Here is a 15,849-nt window from a genome sequence, read left to right on the forward strand (position 1 = left end):
GTAACAAGTTTTATACATTCTTGTCTTTGTTTACCCATTATGAGGAATAAGTTACAATAACAACAATAATAATTAAAGTGCTTTTATGTTTTGGGGATGCCCTACAACTTGGAACTGTTACAGTGTGTTTGCTTGCTAGCCCGGACAGCAAAAATCCTAAGGAAGGTGCAAGACACTTAAAAGCAATTTGCTAGGCAAAAGAAGAGAATGCACAGTGTATCCTAGACCACAGGCTGTGGCCCCATGCTCTTTAGTATTTCCTGGGGTATTGCTAAACCACGAAACAGCAAAACACCGAAATGAAACACCTAAACACCATGTATGACCCCACCATACACTGAGTACTAACCAACATAGGTTGGATTTACATACTTAATTGACCGCTCCCCGTAGGGGCGTTTTTTAGGGCCATTGAAACACAACAAACGAAACAACAACTGTTAAGGATCCCAACTGGCTGGAGGCAAACCAGTTGGCTATTTACAAGTGCAGCTGAAAAATTGAACCAGGGACAACTACCAAGAACAAATTCAACAAGTGGTCAGAATGAGCCTTGAACCCGGGAACCCCGTATCTCAAGGCACGCACCCCAACCACTGGGCCACACTGCCTCTTGAGTTAAAATAGAGCGGTTTTCAATTGAGTGTCGAAAGTAATTAGCGAATTGCTTTAGTTTGGCATTACTTCACTCAGTGATTGGTTCAAAGTTCTCGCGCCATTTTTTCAACCAATCAGAAGTGAAATAAAAACCAATCCTGGTTCGCGCGTGCACATTTTCCCGTGCTTTGTGTCGGCTATGTGTGATTACTTCGAGTTTTGATTGGTTTAATGGATTATCTCCGTCCTTTTTGATTGGCCAAAGTAATTACTTTGGTTTTGGTTTTACGACACTCATTTGAAAACCGCTCTATTGTTTTAGGTCTAACTAGGCCTTAAATGTTATTGCTCCTAATTCATTGAGATTAAGATTGGGATAAGTAATGTTTTAGCCTAAAACAACGTTGGTCATACATGGTGTTTCGGTGCTGAAGTTAGTTCACATAGGGATGAGGGTTTTTTTTGCCAATTTAGTTGTGGCCAAATCTGGAGCAATCGGTCATTCAATAGAAATGACCAAGTTTCATCTGTGTGTTGTCATTCAAGGCCTTTACTTTTTACAAAAAGCTGCAGATATCGTTTGCAGAAGTGTTGCACCTGTTAATTTCTCGGAATGAGCTGCAAACTGACAATAAGACAAAAATACTATAACACAACAGTAAAGGAATAAATAAGAAACCCTAAGCCTGTTTGAGACATTACTGCTGGGCCAGCCACTTTTTAATGGAGAGAGTAGAAGACACAAAATAGGAATATTTGCTCACATTTGCATTAGATTTTGTTTCATTGACATACAAGTTTTCTCACAGATGGCATGCTATTACAGCGCAACGCGCCTTACCATGGCCACCCAACAAACTTTCACATAATTTTGACAATTATGTGTAAATACGTCTGACTCAACAACCCATGCAACGGTGTTCAACTTACAACCATGCGAACCTTGCAAGGAGGCGCGTCTGTCAATCAAATTCACACACCCTGATTGGCAGACAATTTGTAAAAAACTTTTAGGTGGTCACGGTAAAGTGCCTCGCATTGTAATAAATCGACTTATAACGTAAAATCATTTGTTAATCCATTGACCCCTCAGAGTGACACCAGTGATTTTACTCGTGAATGGGGGGGGGCATCCCAGGGCATTTGAGGTGTGAATAGGTTAACCCTTTGACGCCTAAACCGGCTACACTTAGGTAATATTTTACTCTGTCTAACGCCAGACAATACTACTATGTCCCCATTTACGAGCCAGTAATTATGCATCAAAAACTGATATATCCCTGCGTGGCTCTAAAGATCTTTGTAAAATTTCTAATTTTCACGGCATCATTGCTCGGAGATTTAACAAAGAATTCCCTTTACCAGGAACTCTGTGCCCCACTCTTTGCAAAGAGTGTGAGCATTCAAGGTCCCGTTTTTCATGAACACACTTTCCCCCTGGAGGGTTGTCAAACACAGGGCCTACTGTTTATAGAGGCCCTTCCAAGGGAGGGGTCCCGTGTTGCTTGTCTGAATTTAAGAGATTTTGTGTCGGACCTTTGTCAGTGTTTCACATTGCTGTCGGAAATTTAAGGAGAGGATGTTGTTTGCTGTGGTTTCACTTTACGCACTGTCACTACTTTTTTAGCCTGCAAACGCAGACGTATTTCCGGCTGTCGTTTCTCTCCCCCCAAACAACTGCAGGAAATATGTCTGCATTCGCAAGCTACTTCTTTTTAGGCCATGTTCCTGGTCGGAATTTACCCTGGCAGAGCCTCTTTATAGGCCTCATTTATGATTCAAGAATTCGATGAATTTACAAAGGCAGCACTATCTCTTCAGTATATTAATACCCTGGTTGTTACCATGCAGACCAACACACGAATGGGGGTACCCAATGTGTGACACAGGAAATCTGCATAATGTATTCTTTTTTTTTTATAGTGGATATCTTTCCCTTTATCCTGATGTTTTCTTCTTTCAGCAAAATTGCAAGGTTGGCAAACTTGTTTCAATTTTTTTACCATAGGAAGACTTACTCAATCGTGGACAATCCTGATGTGTGTTTTCATGGCCTTTCATCAAATTAAAAAAAATGTCTAAAAGCAATTTTATGCAAAAATGAAGCTCTAGATGTCCTTAGTTTTCTGGTGACAGTGCTTTCAGCTTGTTCACAGAAAACTTGTGAGGGGCAAAACACCCTCTCCATCACCAGAACCTCCGACCTTTTTATGTCTGCATGAAGGCAAAGAGAGTTGTTCTGACATGCTGACCCCTAAAGTACAGAAACTTTATGTTAGCGCCTGCAAAGTCAGCTGTGTGGATGATGGAAAAAGGCAACAACCCTGGGGAATTTAGACTTGTGACACAACCTTGTTCTGAAAAAACTTTCTTGCAGCAAGATAAACACAATATTGTTGTGTGTTTTGAAATCTTGTCTACAATATGTGCTAATACCAACCCAAGCAAGTGTTTTGTAGGACTCTGAACCAGCTCATATTGACCTATATAATCTTCCCCTTCAATGAAATTACTTTTAGTTATTTTTTGTTACAGTTACAGGTATGTGTTTGTTTATTACATGAAGTATCTTGCTGAGTGGTATCATTTCATAAGAATTGAAACTATTCAAATACTTCTCAGAGTTTATAAGGTGATAGGCTTCAAAACAGAAAGAAAAGTCTAACATCTTTTTCTTTTACGTGGATAAAGCAGAAATAACACATTACTAACATTATTAGAAGATAAGTTTGTTTTAATATTAATGGGAGAAATCAGAGAAAAAGGAAAAAAACACTTGCCAAGACATTCATATTGACGATGTGAGTACTAAAAGAAATAGTCATGATAAATATTTTACAAGTTTTCTGAAGTGCCACAGATTAATTTTACCATACGCTGTCTTGGGAAAAGACCAAGTTCAATATTGAAAAGGCCAGGGGAAGAGATGCAGGGCAAATGATTATCAGTAACATGCAATTCTGCATGAATATTTTGGATTGTTCACTTATGTGTTCAGAAACACCCACTCTTAATTGCTACAGTGTTTAACACCCATTCTTGCATGTATTAAGACTACATCTAGCCTGATGTGATTTTACAAGATTAGAAAATCAGAAATTTGGTTACAAGTTGGTTTAGAGCATTGTTAACGTTTGTTGATTCATTGCAACCCCAAGAAACACACTCTGGGTCAGCCTAAAATCTTAACTAGGAAGTGATGGTGAAGGTTAAGGATGACACCTTTGCTTTGCTCTGACAACACCAAGAAGTCTACATGGTAGAAAATAGTTTGGTGATACAAGATGCTCAATACATGTTATAATGAAACTAATCATCTTTAACCCATTGACTCCTGGAAGTGTGAATTGATAAATTTTATTCTGTCTAACACCAGATGATTTTACTTGTCAGTGGGTTGGGGGGGGGGGCACTTCTTGAGTCAATGGGCATCTGACATCCTCTACATCCAAATTGTCACTTAAATATTAACCATCAAAACCAAGGAGGACTATCGAAATAACACACCACCTCAGTTTTGGACTGTCTCCTTTGAACCAATTAGCAAAATTCTTTATGCTAGGTAAATGGTATAATATTCCCCTCTTTGTTAAACGTTTTGATCTGCAATGTTGAGCACTTCAATTCTAGCAAAAAAGTCATTACCAATACGATATTCTTGCATTACTTTATATCAAGACTAAAGTTGAAAAACAGCTGAAAACAGCTTCACGAAAACATGTGGGAGGCAGAAAAGGTAGCGGTATTAGCCTATAATGTAAAAGTGACAGAGCAGCCTTAATAATCCAAACATAGATATAGCCACTGTAGAGCGCACATTGTCCCTAAGTTGAAGATTCAACCTTGTCTTCTCAGTGCCAGCACCCTTCTAAAATTACTGTTCATATAAAAATCAGCATTGAGAATTAGGTTCTGTGTCCACAAACCCATCCTGTGACAACTCAGAAGATGCATCTGATGCTGGTGAAGAGGGAAAGGAATAAGGGGACATGGTCCTATGAGAGGGGCCACTGTCACTTGCCATGGACGATGTCCTTGAAGTTCGATTCTGTGTCCTTGAATTAGTGGATGGTGGGACAGGGGATATGCCATGCCCTTGAGGCAGGGGCATAGCCAGTGGAGAGGAAGGGGTGTTTTGCGCAGGAAGAGGGGACATACGAGCTGTAGCTGAGACAAGTGGAGATGCTGAAGTTGATTTGTCACTGTGAGAAAAAAAAGATCAATGATACTCAGTGTCGTGGTATAATTCAAAGTCTAGGGTGTTGTTGCAACCTTTAAGGGTTGCTTGAACGACAGAGGAAAGATGGTACAGAACTGTCAAATAGTAGAATGGTCCTGTTTGCTCTTGCAGAGAAACAGTGAACCATAATGTTTTTTGGCATGAACTTATTTTGTTTCACTTCTTGTAAAGTCATACATGTGAGTTGTTGTGAAGGGTGAAATCTTGGAAGGACTGCAAACCTCCTTAGACAGAAATGGAACTGAAATCAAGGTGACTAACAATCAGTCTAAAACTTGTTGTTAGAGCTCCAATTTTCAATCAAGTTTGATGGTGATTCATACAAAGTTAACTATTCAATTTGTGCTGTAGAAGGCCAGACAAGGTTCCTAACGGTGGGAATCTACTCCAGAAAGTAGTTCCATTTAAGGAACCTTTGATTACCCCTCTGGACAAGTTGCAATGATTTCTGAGCCGACTAGAAAAAAAGGGAACTCTGACCACTAAATTGTGGAAACACTTTGCATGAAAAAATCTGACTTACTTATGAGTAGTGTGATTTCCGAGGTTTCCACTAAGTCCAACTGGTCCAGATTTTGCCATATCTGAAGATGGAAACAAAACCACCTTCTGTTTAGCACCTTAACAGATTAAAAAAAAGAGAATAATCCAAGTTTGCTTTCTCTGCTTACCAACAACATACGGTTCAAGTGCTTTGGGAACCATTGTCCTTGAAGCTTTAAGGTTCACCTCAGCACACTGGCCTTTCTCTAAACCAAATGCCATGCCCATTCTCTTGAGCACCTCAATGTCATCATGGATTTCAAAGGTGTTGTCAAAGTTGAATAGGTATTCAAATCTGAAAAAAAAGGAGATGTGTCCAGAGGTGCAGGTATCCAGGAATACAGTCAATTAACCCATTGACTCCTGGAAGTGAGACATGACAGATTTATTTTTACTCTGTGTAACGCCAGACGATTTTACTTGTCAACTGGGGCTGTCCTGTGGCACCTGACGAGTGAATCGATCAACCAATCAAAAACGATGTCCCCACCATTAATGTCATAGTGTCCCCAAACTCTACTCCTCAAGTTAAGATAAAAAGATGCATTAACCTGAAACTCAAGGTAACACTAGCCCCAACTCTTATCTTGTCTGTTGGAAATAGATAGCAAATGCTCAGACCCAACAGGCCACTTTATCTTGCATATTAAAACTGGGCATTCATTTAACCCTCTGACTCCCAAGCCAGCCTGAACTAACCATACTTAGCATTAAATACTCTGTCTAATGTCAGACAATTTTACTTGTCAATGGGTAACCCCTGGGAGTCAATGGGTTAATTCCTGCATTTCTAACATAAGCACATAATTTTATAATACTCAAAAACAATCTCTGTCATTGTTTGCAAAACGTTCAAGCAAACTATCAAGATAACCTTGCAGCAAGCACAGGTTCAAAGGTAATTGACCTGTCAATCATATTGTTGTTAGCTTTTGATCAAACATATCATCTATCAGTTGATCCTTGGGCTTATATTTAAGGTGGCTCAAACCAGTTTCAGCACTTTCAAGAGACCTTGTTATTAGAAGGATTGACACTACAACACTTTATCACGTAACACCAATGTTATGGTACCATGGGAAACATCAATTATTGCTGAACAAGATGCAGTCATTTTTGTGACATAACAAGTTACAGGAAAACCTTGCAAAAAACCCCTATATTTTGACTTCAGTTGCTCACACCTGAAAGACGAACTTGGTGACCCCAGTTTTTTGTTGCACAAAATTGATCAGCAGCCAAGATGAAACTCTCTTCAAAGTTTTAAAACATTCTGTGGAGCGGGTTCAGAGCTACCTTACATTTTCAAATATTTTCAATTATTAAAAAATGGGGGTCACCAAGTTCGTTTTTCAGATATGAGCAGCTAAAACCAAAATATGGGGAGTTTTCGCAGGGCTTTCCTGTTGCCACAAAGATGACCGAATCTTTTTCAGCAATAATTATTGGCATTTAATATGGTACCATAGCACTGCTGTTAAGTGATAAAGTGTTGTAGTGTCAATCCTTCTTACAAGAACATTTCTTTAAAGCGTTGAAACTGGTTTGAGCCACCTTAAGTTGTTGTTTCCAAGACCTTTCTGGATATTGAAACACAATGCTGACAAAAGAGCTGGTTATGGAGGCCTCACGGTTTAAAAAGTTTCATTCTCATCCATAGAGTCCACTATTTTTTAAGTCAGCACCAAGAACACAGACTTTGGCCACAACCAAGAATGTGCACAGTCGCAGTAATGGTGTAATGCTGTAACTGTTGACGACCGTTATTGTTTTAAGTTTCTGAGAATGTGCAGAAGCGCTGGAAGTATGTGATTCATGAACTTCCTGCTTTGGCTGTGGCCAGGGGCGTTTTCCATTTACACAAAATTTCCGGAAATTTCGATGGAAATTTCCATCGGGTGAAAAACGTGTTCCATTTAACTCAGGTCCGTTCGCCGCCCAGTGATTGCGATTTTACGCGCCAAAATTTAAAAATGTGGCTGTGAATAGCCTGGAAGTGGTAAAACCTTTCAAAAGTTGTAAATGGAACACACATTTCCATCGGAAAGTTTCCAACGGGAAAACAGGACTACTTTTTCAGAAGTTCCGTTTATTCCGTAAATTTTCCAGTGGAACGAACCAAAAACGTGTGTTCCATTTACATCCCAACCGGAATTTCCGGAATTTCTTGGTAAATGGAAAACGCCCCAGAGTGTGTGTTCTTGGTGTTGACCAAATGAAAAGTGGAGTCTGGGAACGAGAATGAAAATGTTTCTGCTGCTATAGCTGACAACCTGGCAGATGGGTCACAAATATCACATATGTGAAGCAAATAAACACTGACTTACTTGTCATTAGATATGCTACAGTCAATCACTGTCTTCTTGCTTGTGTTTACAATAATGAATGGAAGATGAATAGCTGTATTTGGAGCAGGAGCTCCTTGCTCCTTTTCAACTTGTTTGTTTCGTTGGACAAGATTCTTGAAGGCAATTTGCTAAAACAACCAATCAGTTCTCAAGTTAATGATTTTAATGGGCCATTTCTACCTTCTTTTCAAAGCAAGTTTCTAAGTGTGATACTTTTCTTATGAAAATAGTTTTCATTTATATGTAAAGTATAACTAATTACCATCACAAAAACTTCACACTTAGACTCATTTTGAAGGGGAGGCACACATGAACTTGGAAATGGCTTATTCAAGGTTGAATTGATAACCATCTCAACCAACTTTTCTCTCTTCTTATGGCTACAGCAAATCATGGCTAAATTTCAGAGAATGTGCAAACTGTCCCACTTTTAATATAAAAATAATCTGAGAAAGTGGAGCATTGGCATACTTGAAGAATTAGTTCCTGCAACTCAGCTGTCTTTTGCCTTATTCTTTCTTGTCTCTCTTTTTTCTCATCCTGGAGAATGAAGATCGCCATTAATTAGCAAAGCAGATGGAGTGTATAAGACTAAATGATAATAATTATTAATATCAGTTCTACTTTTTGACAAAGGCTCTCTTCATCTCTGATATATACTTGGGACAGTTGTCCAGCCTTAAATGTGATGCTGCACAATCACTGCAAGCTTACCACCACCATTTCACCTTCTGAAATGAAAGAATGATATTTGCTTTGCATGGGCTGTGTTTGTGTTGGTTCTTGATCCTGCTTCAAGGATTTTCTTTATGTTCTCTGGATTTCCTCCCTTACCAAAAGCCAACAAGCAGCTCATACTTTGACATTTTTACACTGACCAGCTGTTGTCATCATCATCGTCATCACCATCATCATCAACATTATTATTATTATTATTATTATTATTATTATTATTATTATTATTATTATGTGGGTAGCAAGGTAGAAGATTGGGCGGGAGAAGTGACAAGGTTGGCGGAGTTTGCCAGATCTCAGCCACAAGCTAGTTACGCAGCATTCACATTTGGACTTAGACATTGGTGGACGTATTTTATGAGAACCCTACTGGATTTCGGGAACCTACTGTAGCCCTTGGCACGTGCAATCTCGGATGTGCTTATACCATCGCTCACAGGACGTAACTGCTCTGAGGCAGAGCGTGATCTAGTAGCATTGCCGGTGCGTGTGGGAGGTCTTGGGCTCATAAATCCATCTGAGAGTGCGGATGCAGAGTACTCAGCGTCCATTAGGGTAAGCGCTCCACTTGTAAGTAAAATAGAGGAGCAATCCCATGAGACTCCAATTGAAGCCGAGGTACAACGACTGGTATGCGCCACCCGGAGGGAAAAGGATCATGGGCTAAGAGAAGCGCTTGAGGAGGTGAAGGCTATGTTGCCAGACAAGACACAGAGAGCTGTGGACTTGGCCTGTGAAAAAGGCACATCCTACTGGCTTATGGTTATTCCTCTCAAAGACATGGATTTTGATCTAAACAAGCGGGAATTTTGTGATGCTTTGAGGCTTAGATATGATTGGCCGATACCTCATATTCCGTCAGCATGCATTTGTGGGAGCATGCTTACAGTGGATCATGTGATGATCTGCCAGCGTGGAGGCTTAGTTATTCAGCACCACAATGAAATACGCGATCTACAGGCCGAGCTGCTTGACATGGTTTGTTACGATGTGCAAGTTGAACCGGCGTTACAAACTATTACAGACGAAGAGCTTGCCAGAGGGGCTAATCAAGCCCCTGATGCACGCCTTGACGTCCACTGTAGGGGTTTCTGGGAGCGACAGAGGGCTGCATTTTTCGATATAAGGGTATGTCATCCCAATGCGGACTCGTATAGAGATCTCAGCCCCAAGCAAATCTACAGGATTCATGAAAATGAAAAGAAGCGAAAATACAACTCTCGCATCACAGAAATAGAGCAAGGCACATTTACCCCATTGGTATTCACAATGACGGGAGGGATGGCTTATGAATGCCTGGAGTACCACTCAAGATTAGCCGAGCTATTATCTGCATAAAAGCAAGAGAGCTACGCCACAACAATTTCATGGGTCAGGGCGAAAGTGTCCTTTGCAATTTTGCGGAGCGCATTCCTATGCCTAAGGAGATTTAGAATCCCGAGAAGGAGGAACTTAGACGTTAAAGATATTGATCTAAAAATAGAGAAGGGTCAAGCAGGACTTCCCTAGACCTGACAGCTATAGATATTTTACTAGTGGATGTACATAGAAATTTTCCTTTTTTCAGTCTACAAACAGTTGTTTATATTTCCTTTGTTGAAAACCACCACACCACGAAGAAGTCTTTTTTTTCTTTTTTAACTATAGTATTGCTGAATTTGTATTTCATTTTTAATTTAAAAATTTAAAAAAAAATGCATATTAAATGATTTATTATTATTATCACTATTATTATTATTATTATTATTATTATTATTATTATTATTGGGTCTTATATAAAATCTGCCCACAACTAAGACTTCTATATCTTCATACCTCTAGCTGTTGACATTCTTGTGCAGAGTTTGTAGGTAGCCCAACCCATTTGATTTCTTTCTTCTCCTTTGATATGATGTTCATGGCCATCAGAACATTGAGGGCATCATAGACCCTCCTTCTAATGTTTTTCTGATCATAAGCCTGGCATAGAGAAAATTATTTGTTCAGTTTTTTTTTCTTGAGTACATTAAGTTGTTGAAGCTCAAGCAATGATACCTGATCAGTTGGTGAAAGATGCTTATCGGGATCACTGAACTCTTGTACCAACTCATCTGCAACCTGGAAAAAATGCCAATCATTGTTTTGAGAGAAAAACATGCTTTAAAAAACCATCCTTATTTATCAATAAACTTTATTCCAACATTAAGTTCAGAGGAATTCCCGAAGTCAGTTTACAGGCTCTGTCCTTTCTGTCATTTTGAGTTTTAGCTCCAACATATCATAAATCATTGCTCACATAATAAGTTTCTATCATTCGATGTCCAAAGTTTACCTCGTTGTAAGAAGTGGTTCTCTTCTGTTGAACTTTCTCACAAACTTTCATTGAAAAATGTCTCAGTCCCTTCCCACTCTTGTCACCACCACTTGAGCGACCTGCACTGGGTAACCTCTTTCCCTTTTTCCTTAAAAAGATAGAAAGATAGAACACTGCAACAATGAGAGATCATTTTATTTGCCTTAAGGACGGTGCCAACTAATTCAAAGGTATTTTTGCAAGGGCGTATGAATATGTGGGAAAAGCAGATCTTAACAAGTGTTATTGATATCCAAAAGGAAAACTGGGGGTAACCAAGCATTTTTCAAAGATAATTAATTAACAATATTTTTAATACGCTTTAAAATACAAAGCAATGTATGGCATTCCTTTCCAAATTGAAGCTAAATTGTCTCTGAAAAATGCGTGGTTATCCCCAATTTTCTTTTTGGATACTAAGACCACTTGCTAAGTTCGGCTTTCTCAGCATAGTTTTAAGCTGCGCAAAAATATCCCTGCATTAGTAAGCACTATCGATAGGAAACCCAAGTATCTGGAGATGCCCAGAATTGTAATGCGCAATAACAATAGTAGGAACCATCCTAAAATAAGAGGATATGACAGTACTCCTTTTAATCTAGTGCAGCACCGGATAAGAGACTGTAATTTTAAAACGACAAAGAAAGATTACCTTTCCGAACTATCTAACAAGTTATCATTTTCCAATGAATCTAGTCTTCTCCTTTTTCCACTGACAGGAGTAGAGTTGACTCTTCAATGAAACAAGACAGCAAATTATTCCTTACATTTTACAAAGATAAACTTTAATTATTCTCATAAAAAAATGCTTTGTTGTTTGCTAACAGAGGGAAGGTTGAATACTGACAACAATGAGAATTTGTGTACTCATCTGTGAAAAATGTATTGATCATTACTTGCTTTCAGTTTAACACAAACCCAGGTAATTGGTTTTACTATAAAAGTTTAAGTTAGAAAACAACGACATTTCAACCATTAATTTCTAAAAATTTATTGCTTTGAATAATAATTAATTTAAAGAAAACGACAAAACTTTTGAGATTACAAGACATGTTTCGACAGAAACTTCTGTCATCTTCAGTTGATTAATGTACAAAGCGTTCAGTTGAATTTATAGGTAGGAAAAAGTGCTAATTATGCCAGAATGTGCGGGCTGTAATGCCTGTTATGTCGGCGAAACAACCCGGCATTTTTCCACACCCATGCGTGAGCACTAAGTCAGTGAGAGGGCATCTTACATCTTCAAACACCTACAGAATTCCGAATACATTGTCGTGCCCCGTCTTCAGAGGACTGTTTCCGTATTTTGGATCACGCCTCTTCGACTTTTCAACTCAAGAAAAAAAGAGGCTTTTCATATTCAAAGAGAACAACCTTCTCTTAATCAACAATTGCATCATGTAAATCTAAAACTATCCTTTTAATTCTCACATCGTCACGTTTTATGTATATTCCGTTGTTACTGGCATAATTAGCACTTTTTCCTACTTATAAATTAACGCTTTGTACATTAATCAACTGAAGATGACAGAAGTTTCTGTCGAAATATGTCTTGTAATCTCAAAAAGTTTTGTCGTTTTCTTTAAATTTCTGACTTGCCTGCTGATATCAATACCCTTTGAATAATTAATTCCCTGAAATGCATAGGCATGCTTTTAATTAGTGTGTGCAGCCTTTGCTTCTTTGAGCAGTAAGTTTACCTTGGCCAAGAGGTTGAAGTAGCTGGAACAATGGGTGCTGCAATCATTGTTGGAGTTCTTGGGCTACCACCAACAGCTATGACTTGATGTTGTCCAGGAGAACCAAGGACCTGAGAGAGGGCATAAAAATACAATGATGTTCAAATAACATTAGGAAAGGGACTTACTGGATTGCCATCAAAGTAATGATGACTAAATTGTTTGTCAAAAGATAATAATTCGACCAATACAGTCGCATTTGCAACTGAGTTTTTTCTCTTTGTGACCAAAATATCTGGAGAAGTCGCAAATTTGCAACTTGTTTTCACCTTCACTCTTTTGAAAACAAAAGGGTTAGTAGTTGCCACATTGCTGCTACTTTTACTAAAACAAATAAAGAAATGACAAAATTATTTTGTTTCTCACCATGAAGAATAATTGTTGCGTAATTTAGCAGCGATGTTACATGCTCAAATCCATTTCTAGGATCATTCGCCATTTGCAGTGGTTTCGCCATTTTCAGTGCACACAAGTATTGCAGGCTCATGTTTCGTTTTGCTTAACCACTGACAACACAATGCAGCGCAACAATTTTGCGACTAAAATTTGCAAAATTGTGACTCAATTTTTGTATCTTATCACAAAATTATGACCGGATTTTTTTTTAATTTTAAGCCCTGATAAGATGCAAAGAAATGCAGAATATCTAAAATGCCCTATGAAATTAATAAAATCTCCCAGCTCCTGTCAACTTGTGCATTCAGCACAGTGACATTAACGACCAACAGCATGATGTCAAGAGTCTTTTAAATGCAGTGTTTTTATGCCCCTCCACATTTTCTAAAAGCTCTAACCTTACCATAGGTGACGGTGATGGATTCACTGTTTTAGGTAATATGACAGGGGACATTCTTGTGACAGGTAAAACAGTTGAATTGCTGCCTTGTTTGGGTTGATCAGCTGTTGAAGAAAGAGGAGAATGCTGAGAATTTTAGAATAAACCCAAGGAATACAAAAAGGGGATCAGATAACTACTACAGGCAATGATCGAAACTTGTTCCAATACCTTTCTTGTTTGCATAAATGTAACCTGAATGCAAACACAAAATGAACCAAAATCTCTCATTTCACTTTTGATTAACTTATGTCCAAGGGTCATTATGGTAATAAGTTTATAATAAGTTTATGATGAACACTGTTAGAGAAGTCTGGGTGCAATTAAAAAAAAACAATCAAGATTAAAAAACTTGTATATATTATATAAAAATATTACTAATTTATGCTTTGCTCGACATAAGCATGTAGCTGTCAATAAAGAAAGGCAAGCAAGCTACATCCAAGGCTATTTTTGCCTAAGACGCCCAATATTAGGTCAAGTTTGTTCAGCACCAATAGCAAGTAGAAAAGACTATGGAAATATAAATCTGGGACTAGAAATATGATGTGTTCACTTTCATTAAGTTATATCAAGACAGCAAGAAACTAAATTTAATATACCAATGATGCAGATACATCACAGAGGCCAACTTCCACAATTTAGGTCTCCAAATCAAATTCAACCCAAACAATGAATTCAAAGCAAAACTCACTGTTGACTTTAGGTTGAGAGGGATCTTTCAAACCATCTATAACTCCATTGTTGTCTATGACACCAACCTGACAAGCAAAATAAGAAACGAATGAAAGGTTGAGCCTTAAGTTGCGGTGGTTTAGTGAATAAAAGTATTTCCTCCAGCTCATGACTTAAGAAATAAAACTGTTTCCGTGCATTTCGCTAAAACATAATAACTTCAATCCAAATGACTTTCTTTAGAGAAACTGAGCTAAGATCCTTAAACTTTCCTCTCGGAAATGAAGAAAACGAGTTTAATATTCTGCGTATCAAGAGTTGTAGGAGGTACTGACATGACAATTATAAACCGAAACGAGGGAAGCTAATAGTGGGTAAGGCCTAAGTGAAGGATTCAAAAGTGTTCGTGAAAAGACCGAACAAGCTTTCGTTACAAAACATTTCCTACCTCTCTAGCAAAAGATTCAAGTCCATTGTCTTTATAGAATTTGATTAAGTCTTCTTGAACCATCGAAGCCTCCCGATTTACAGCTCCCTTAACTGGGGTGGATGGGTCGCTTTTTACTGGGCTAGGTTGACCTGAGCAAAGAAAGGAATAATTCAGCTTTTGAATTGATGTAAAACAGGCATACGTTGTGGATCAAACGCGCTAAAATAAAGCAAATGTTTTCTATCTTCAAGGTCATGAATGCAACCGACGACAAATCAATCTGAAACTTACAAATCGTCCTTGTTCAAATCGCCCTTCATTGCACCTCTGTGCAATGAAGAAAGAACAGCTTGTCTCGCGCTCGCACGGCACGCACGCAAACGCGGGACAAACACGTGCGGAAAAACGAAAAATCGAAAGATACAAACCCTCGATCCACAGGCTTGTCAGTGTGGCCGTAGGGTTCGACATCGGTGAACTCTATAACGAAATGGATTCTCTCACGATACAGCCAGCTGATCGCATGAGTGAATCGTACACCAAAGTTGCGCAAAGCTTCAAAGGTAAAGATGGGAAACAACTTCTCGAAATCGCCAACTGAAATTCGTTCCGATTTCTACAAGATCGCTTTTCAGGAATGCACAAATGTTATTTTTGGTGCACGATCGCTTCTCAACGCATAATACACCGTTCTTTCAAGTGAAATCTCCCTCTGCTTTCTCAGTTCTTCGCTCGAGCAGACATGTTTTTGCACCGATTTGAGGCCCTGACAAACGATCTTCGCGGTGGGGTTTAATCTTAGGTTTTGATTGGCCAATCATTAACCACGTGGCTAGTAGTGGAGCACTGCGCAAATGCGGCATTCCTTGTAATTCTTTGCTGCCTCGTTCGCGGGAAAATCATGAAGAATTTTGATTGGTCTGTGTGGTTGTGGAGGGAAAAAGTTTCCGGAAAGAATTTCCCCCTAAAAAGTGATTTCAATTTCCTTTGTTTTAAGAGTTTCCCTGGACATAGGCATGCTTTTGCGAGAAAGTTCATTTAATATTCTAAAAGCTAGTTTTCATTTGTATTTTTATTATTATTGTAAATTGTTTGAACCCAGGAGTCATATCATAATTAAGTAAAGTACGATCGTTCGGGTGAGTGTAGTCCAGAGATGGACTGTTTGCGATGAAATTGATTGACGTCTCGACAACCTGAGCGGAAGTAATCTTCACAGTCAAATGATTTGTGTAACGTCAGTTGATACTATACGAACTCCGGTCGTAGATGTCATTGGTCAACTTGTTCGACTGTCAGTCGACCAATAACATGACCAATGACATCTACGACCGGAGTTCTTATAGTATCCACTGACGTTACACAAATAATTTGA

General features: G+C 38.7%; 1 protein-coding gene across 1 annotated transcript; it reads right to left on the reverse strand.

The window, feature by feature from the left end:
- Nucleotides 1-3,316: 3,316 nt before the first annotated feature.
- On the reverse strand, nt 3,317-15,242 carry LOC138029049 (transcription factor Dp-1-like). Its single transcript, XM_068876725.1, has 14 exons — nt 14,903-15,242; nt 14,493-14,623; nt 14,064-14,130; nt 13,334-13,434; nt 12,496-12,605; nt 11,448-11,528; nt 10,775-10,904; nt 10,498-10,560; nt 10,279-10,422; nt 8,200-8,268; nt 7,708-7,856; nt 5,509-5,675; nt 5,361-5,421; nt 3,317-4,799 (listed from the first exon to the last, which is right to left on the reverse strand). Exons 1-14 carry the CDS (start codon nt 14,943-14,945, stop codon nt 4,490-4,492), a joined length of 1,626 nt encoding a protein of 541 aa, XP_068732826.1. The 5' UTR covers nt 14,946-15,242; the 3' UTR covers nt 3,317-4,489.
- Nucleotides 15,243-15,849: the final 607 nt, after the last annotated feature.

This window comes from Montipora capricornis, chromosome 13 (assembly GCF_036669925.1).
Source record: "Montipora capricornis isolate CH-2021 chromosome 13, ASM3666992v2, whole genome shotgun sequence".
Taxonomy (NCBI): Eukaryota; Metazoa; Cnidaria; class Anthozoa; order Scleractinia; family Acroporidae; genus Montipora; species Montipora capricornis.

What these genes read in the sequence shown, in the direction of transcription:
- LOC138029049 (XM_068876725.1), bottom strand. Translation starts at nt 14,945, where the DNA reads ATGTCGAACCCTACGGCCACACTGACAAGCCTGTGGATCGAGG. An exon ending in GACAAGCCTGTGGATCGAGG is followed by an intron (nt 14,624 to 14,902) that starts GTTTGTATCTTT and finishes TTCTTTGCTCAG; the next exon opens with GTCAACCTAGCCCAGTAAAA. An exon ending in ACTTCAACCTCTTGGCCAAG is followed by an intron (nt 11,529 to 12,495) that starts GTAAACTTACTG and finishes GTTTCATTGAAG; the next exon opens with AGTCAACTCTACTCCTGTCA.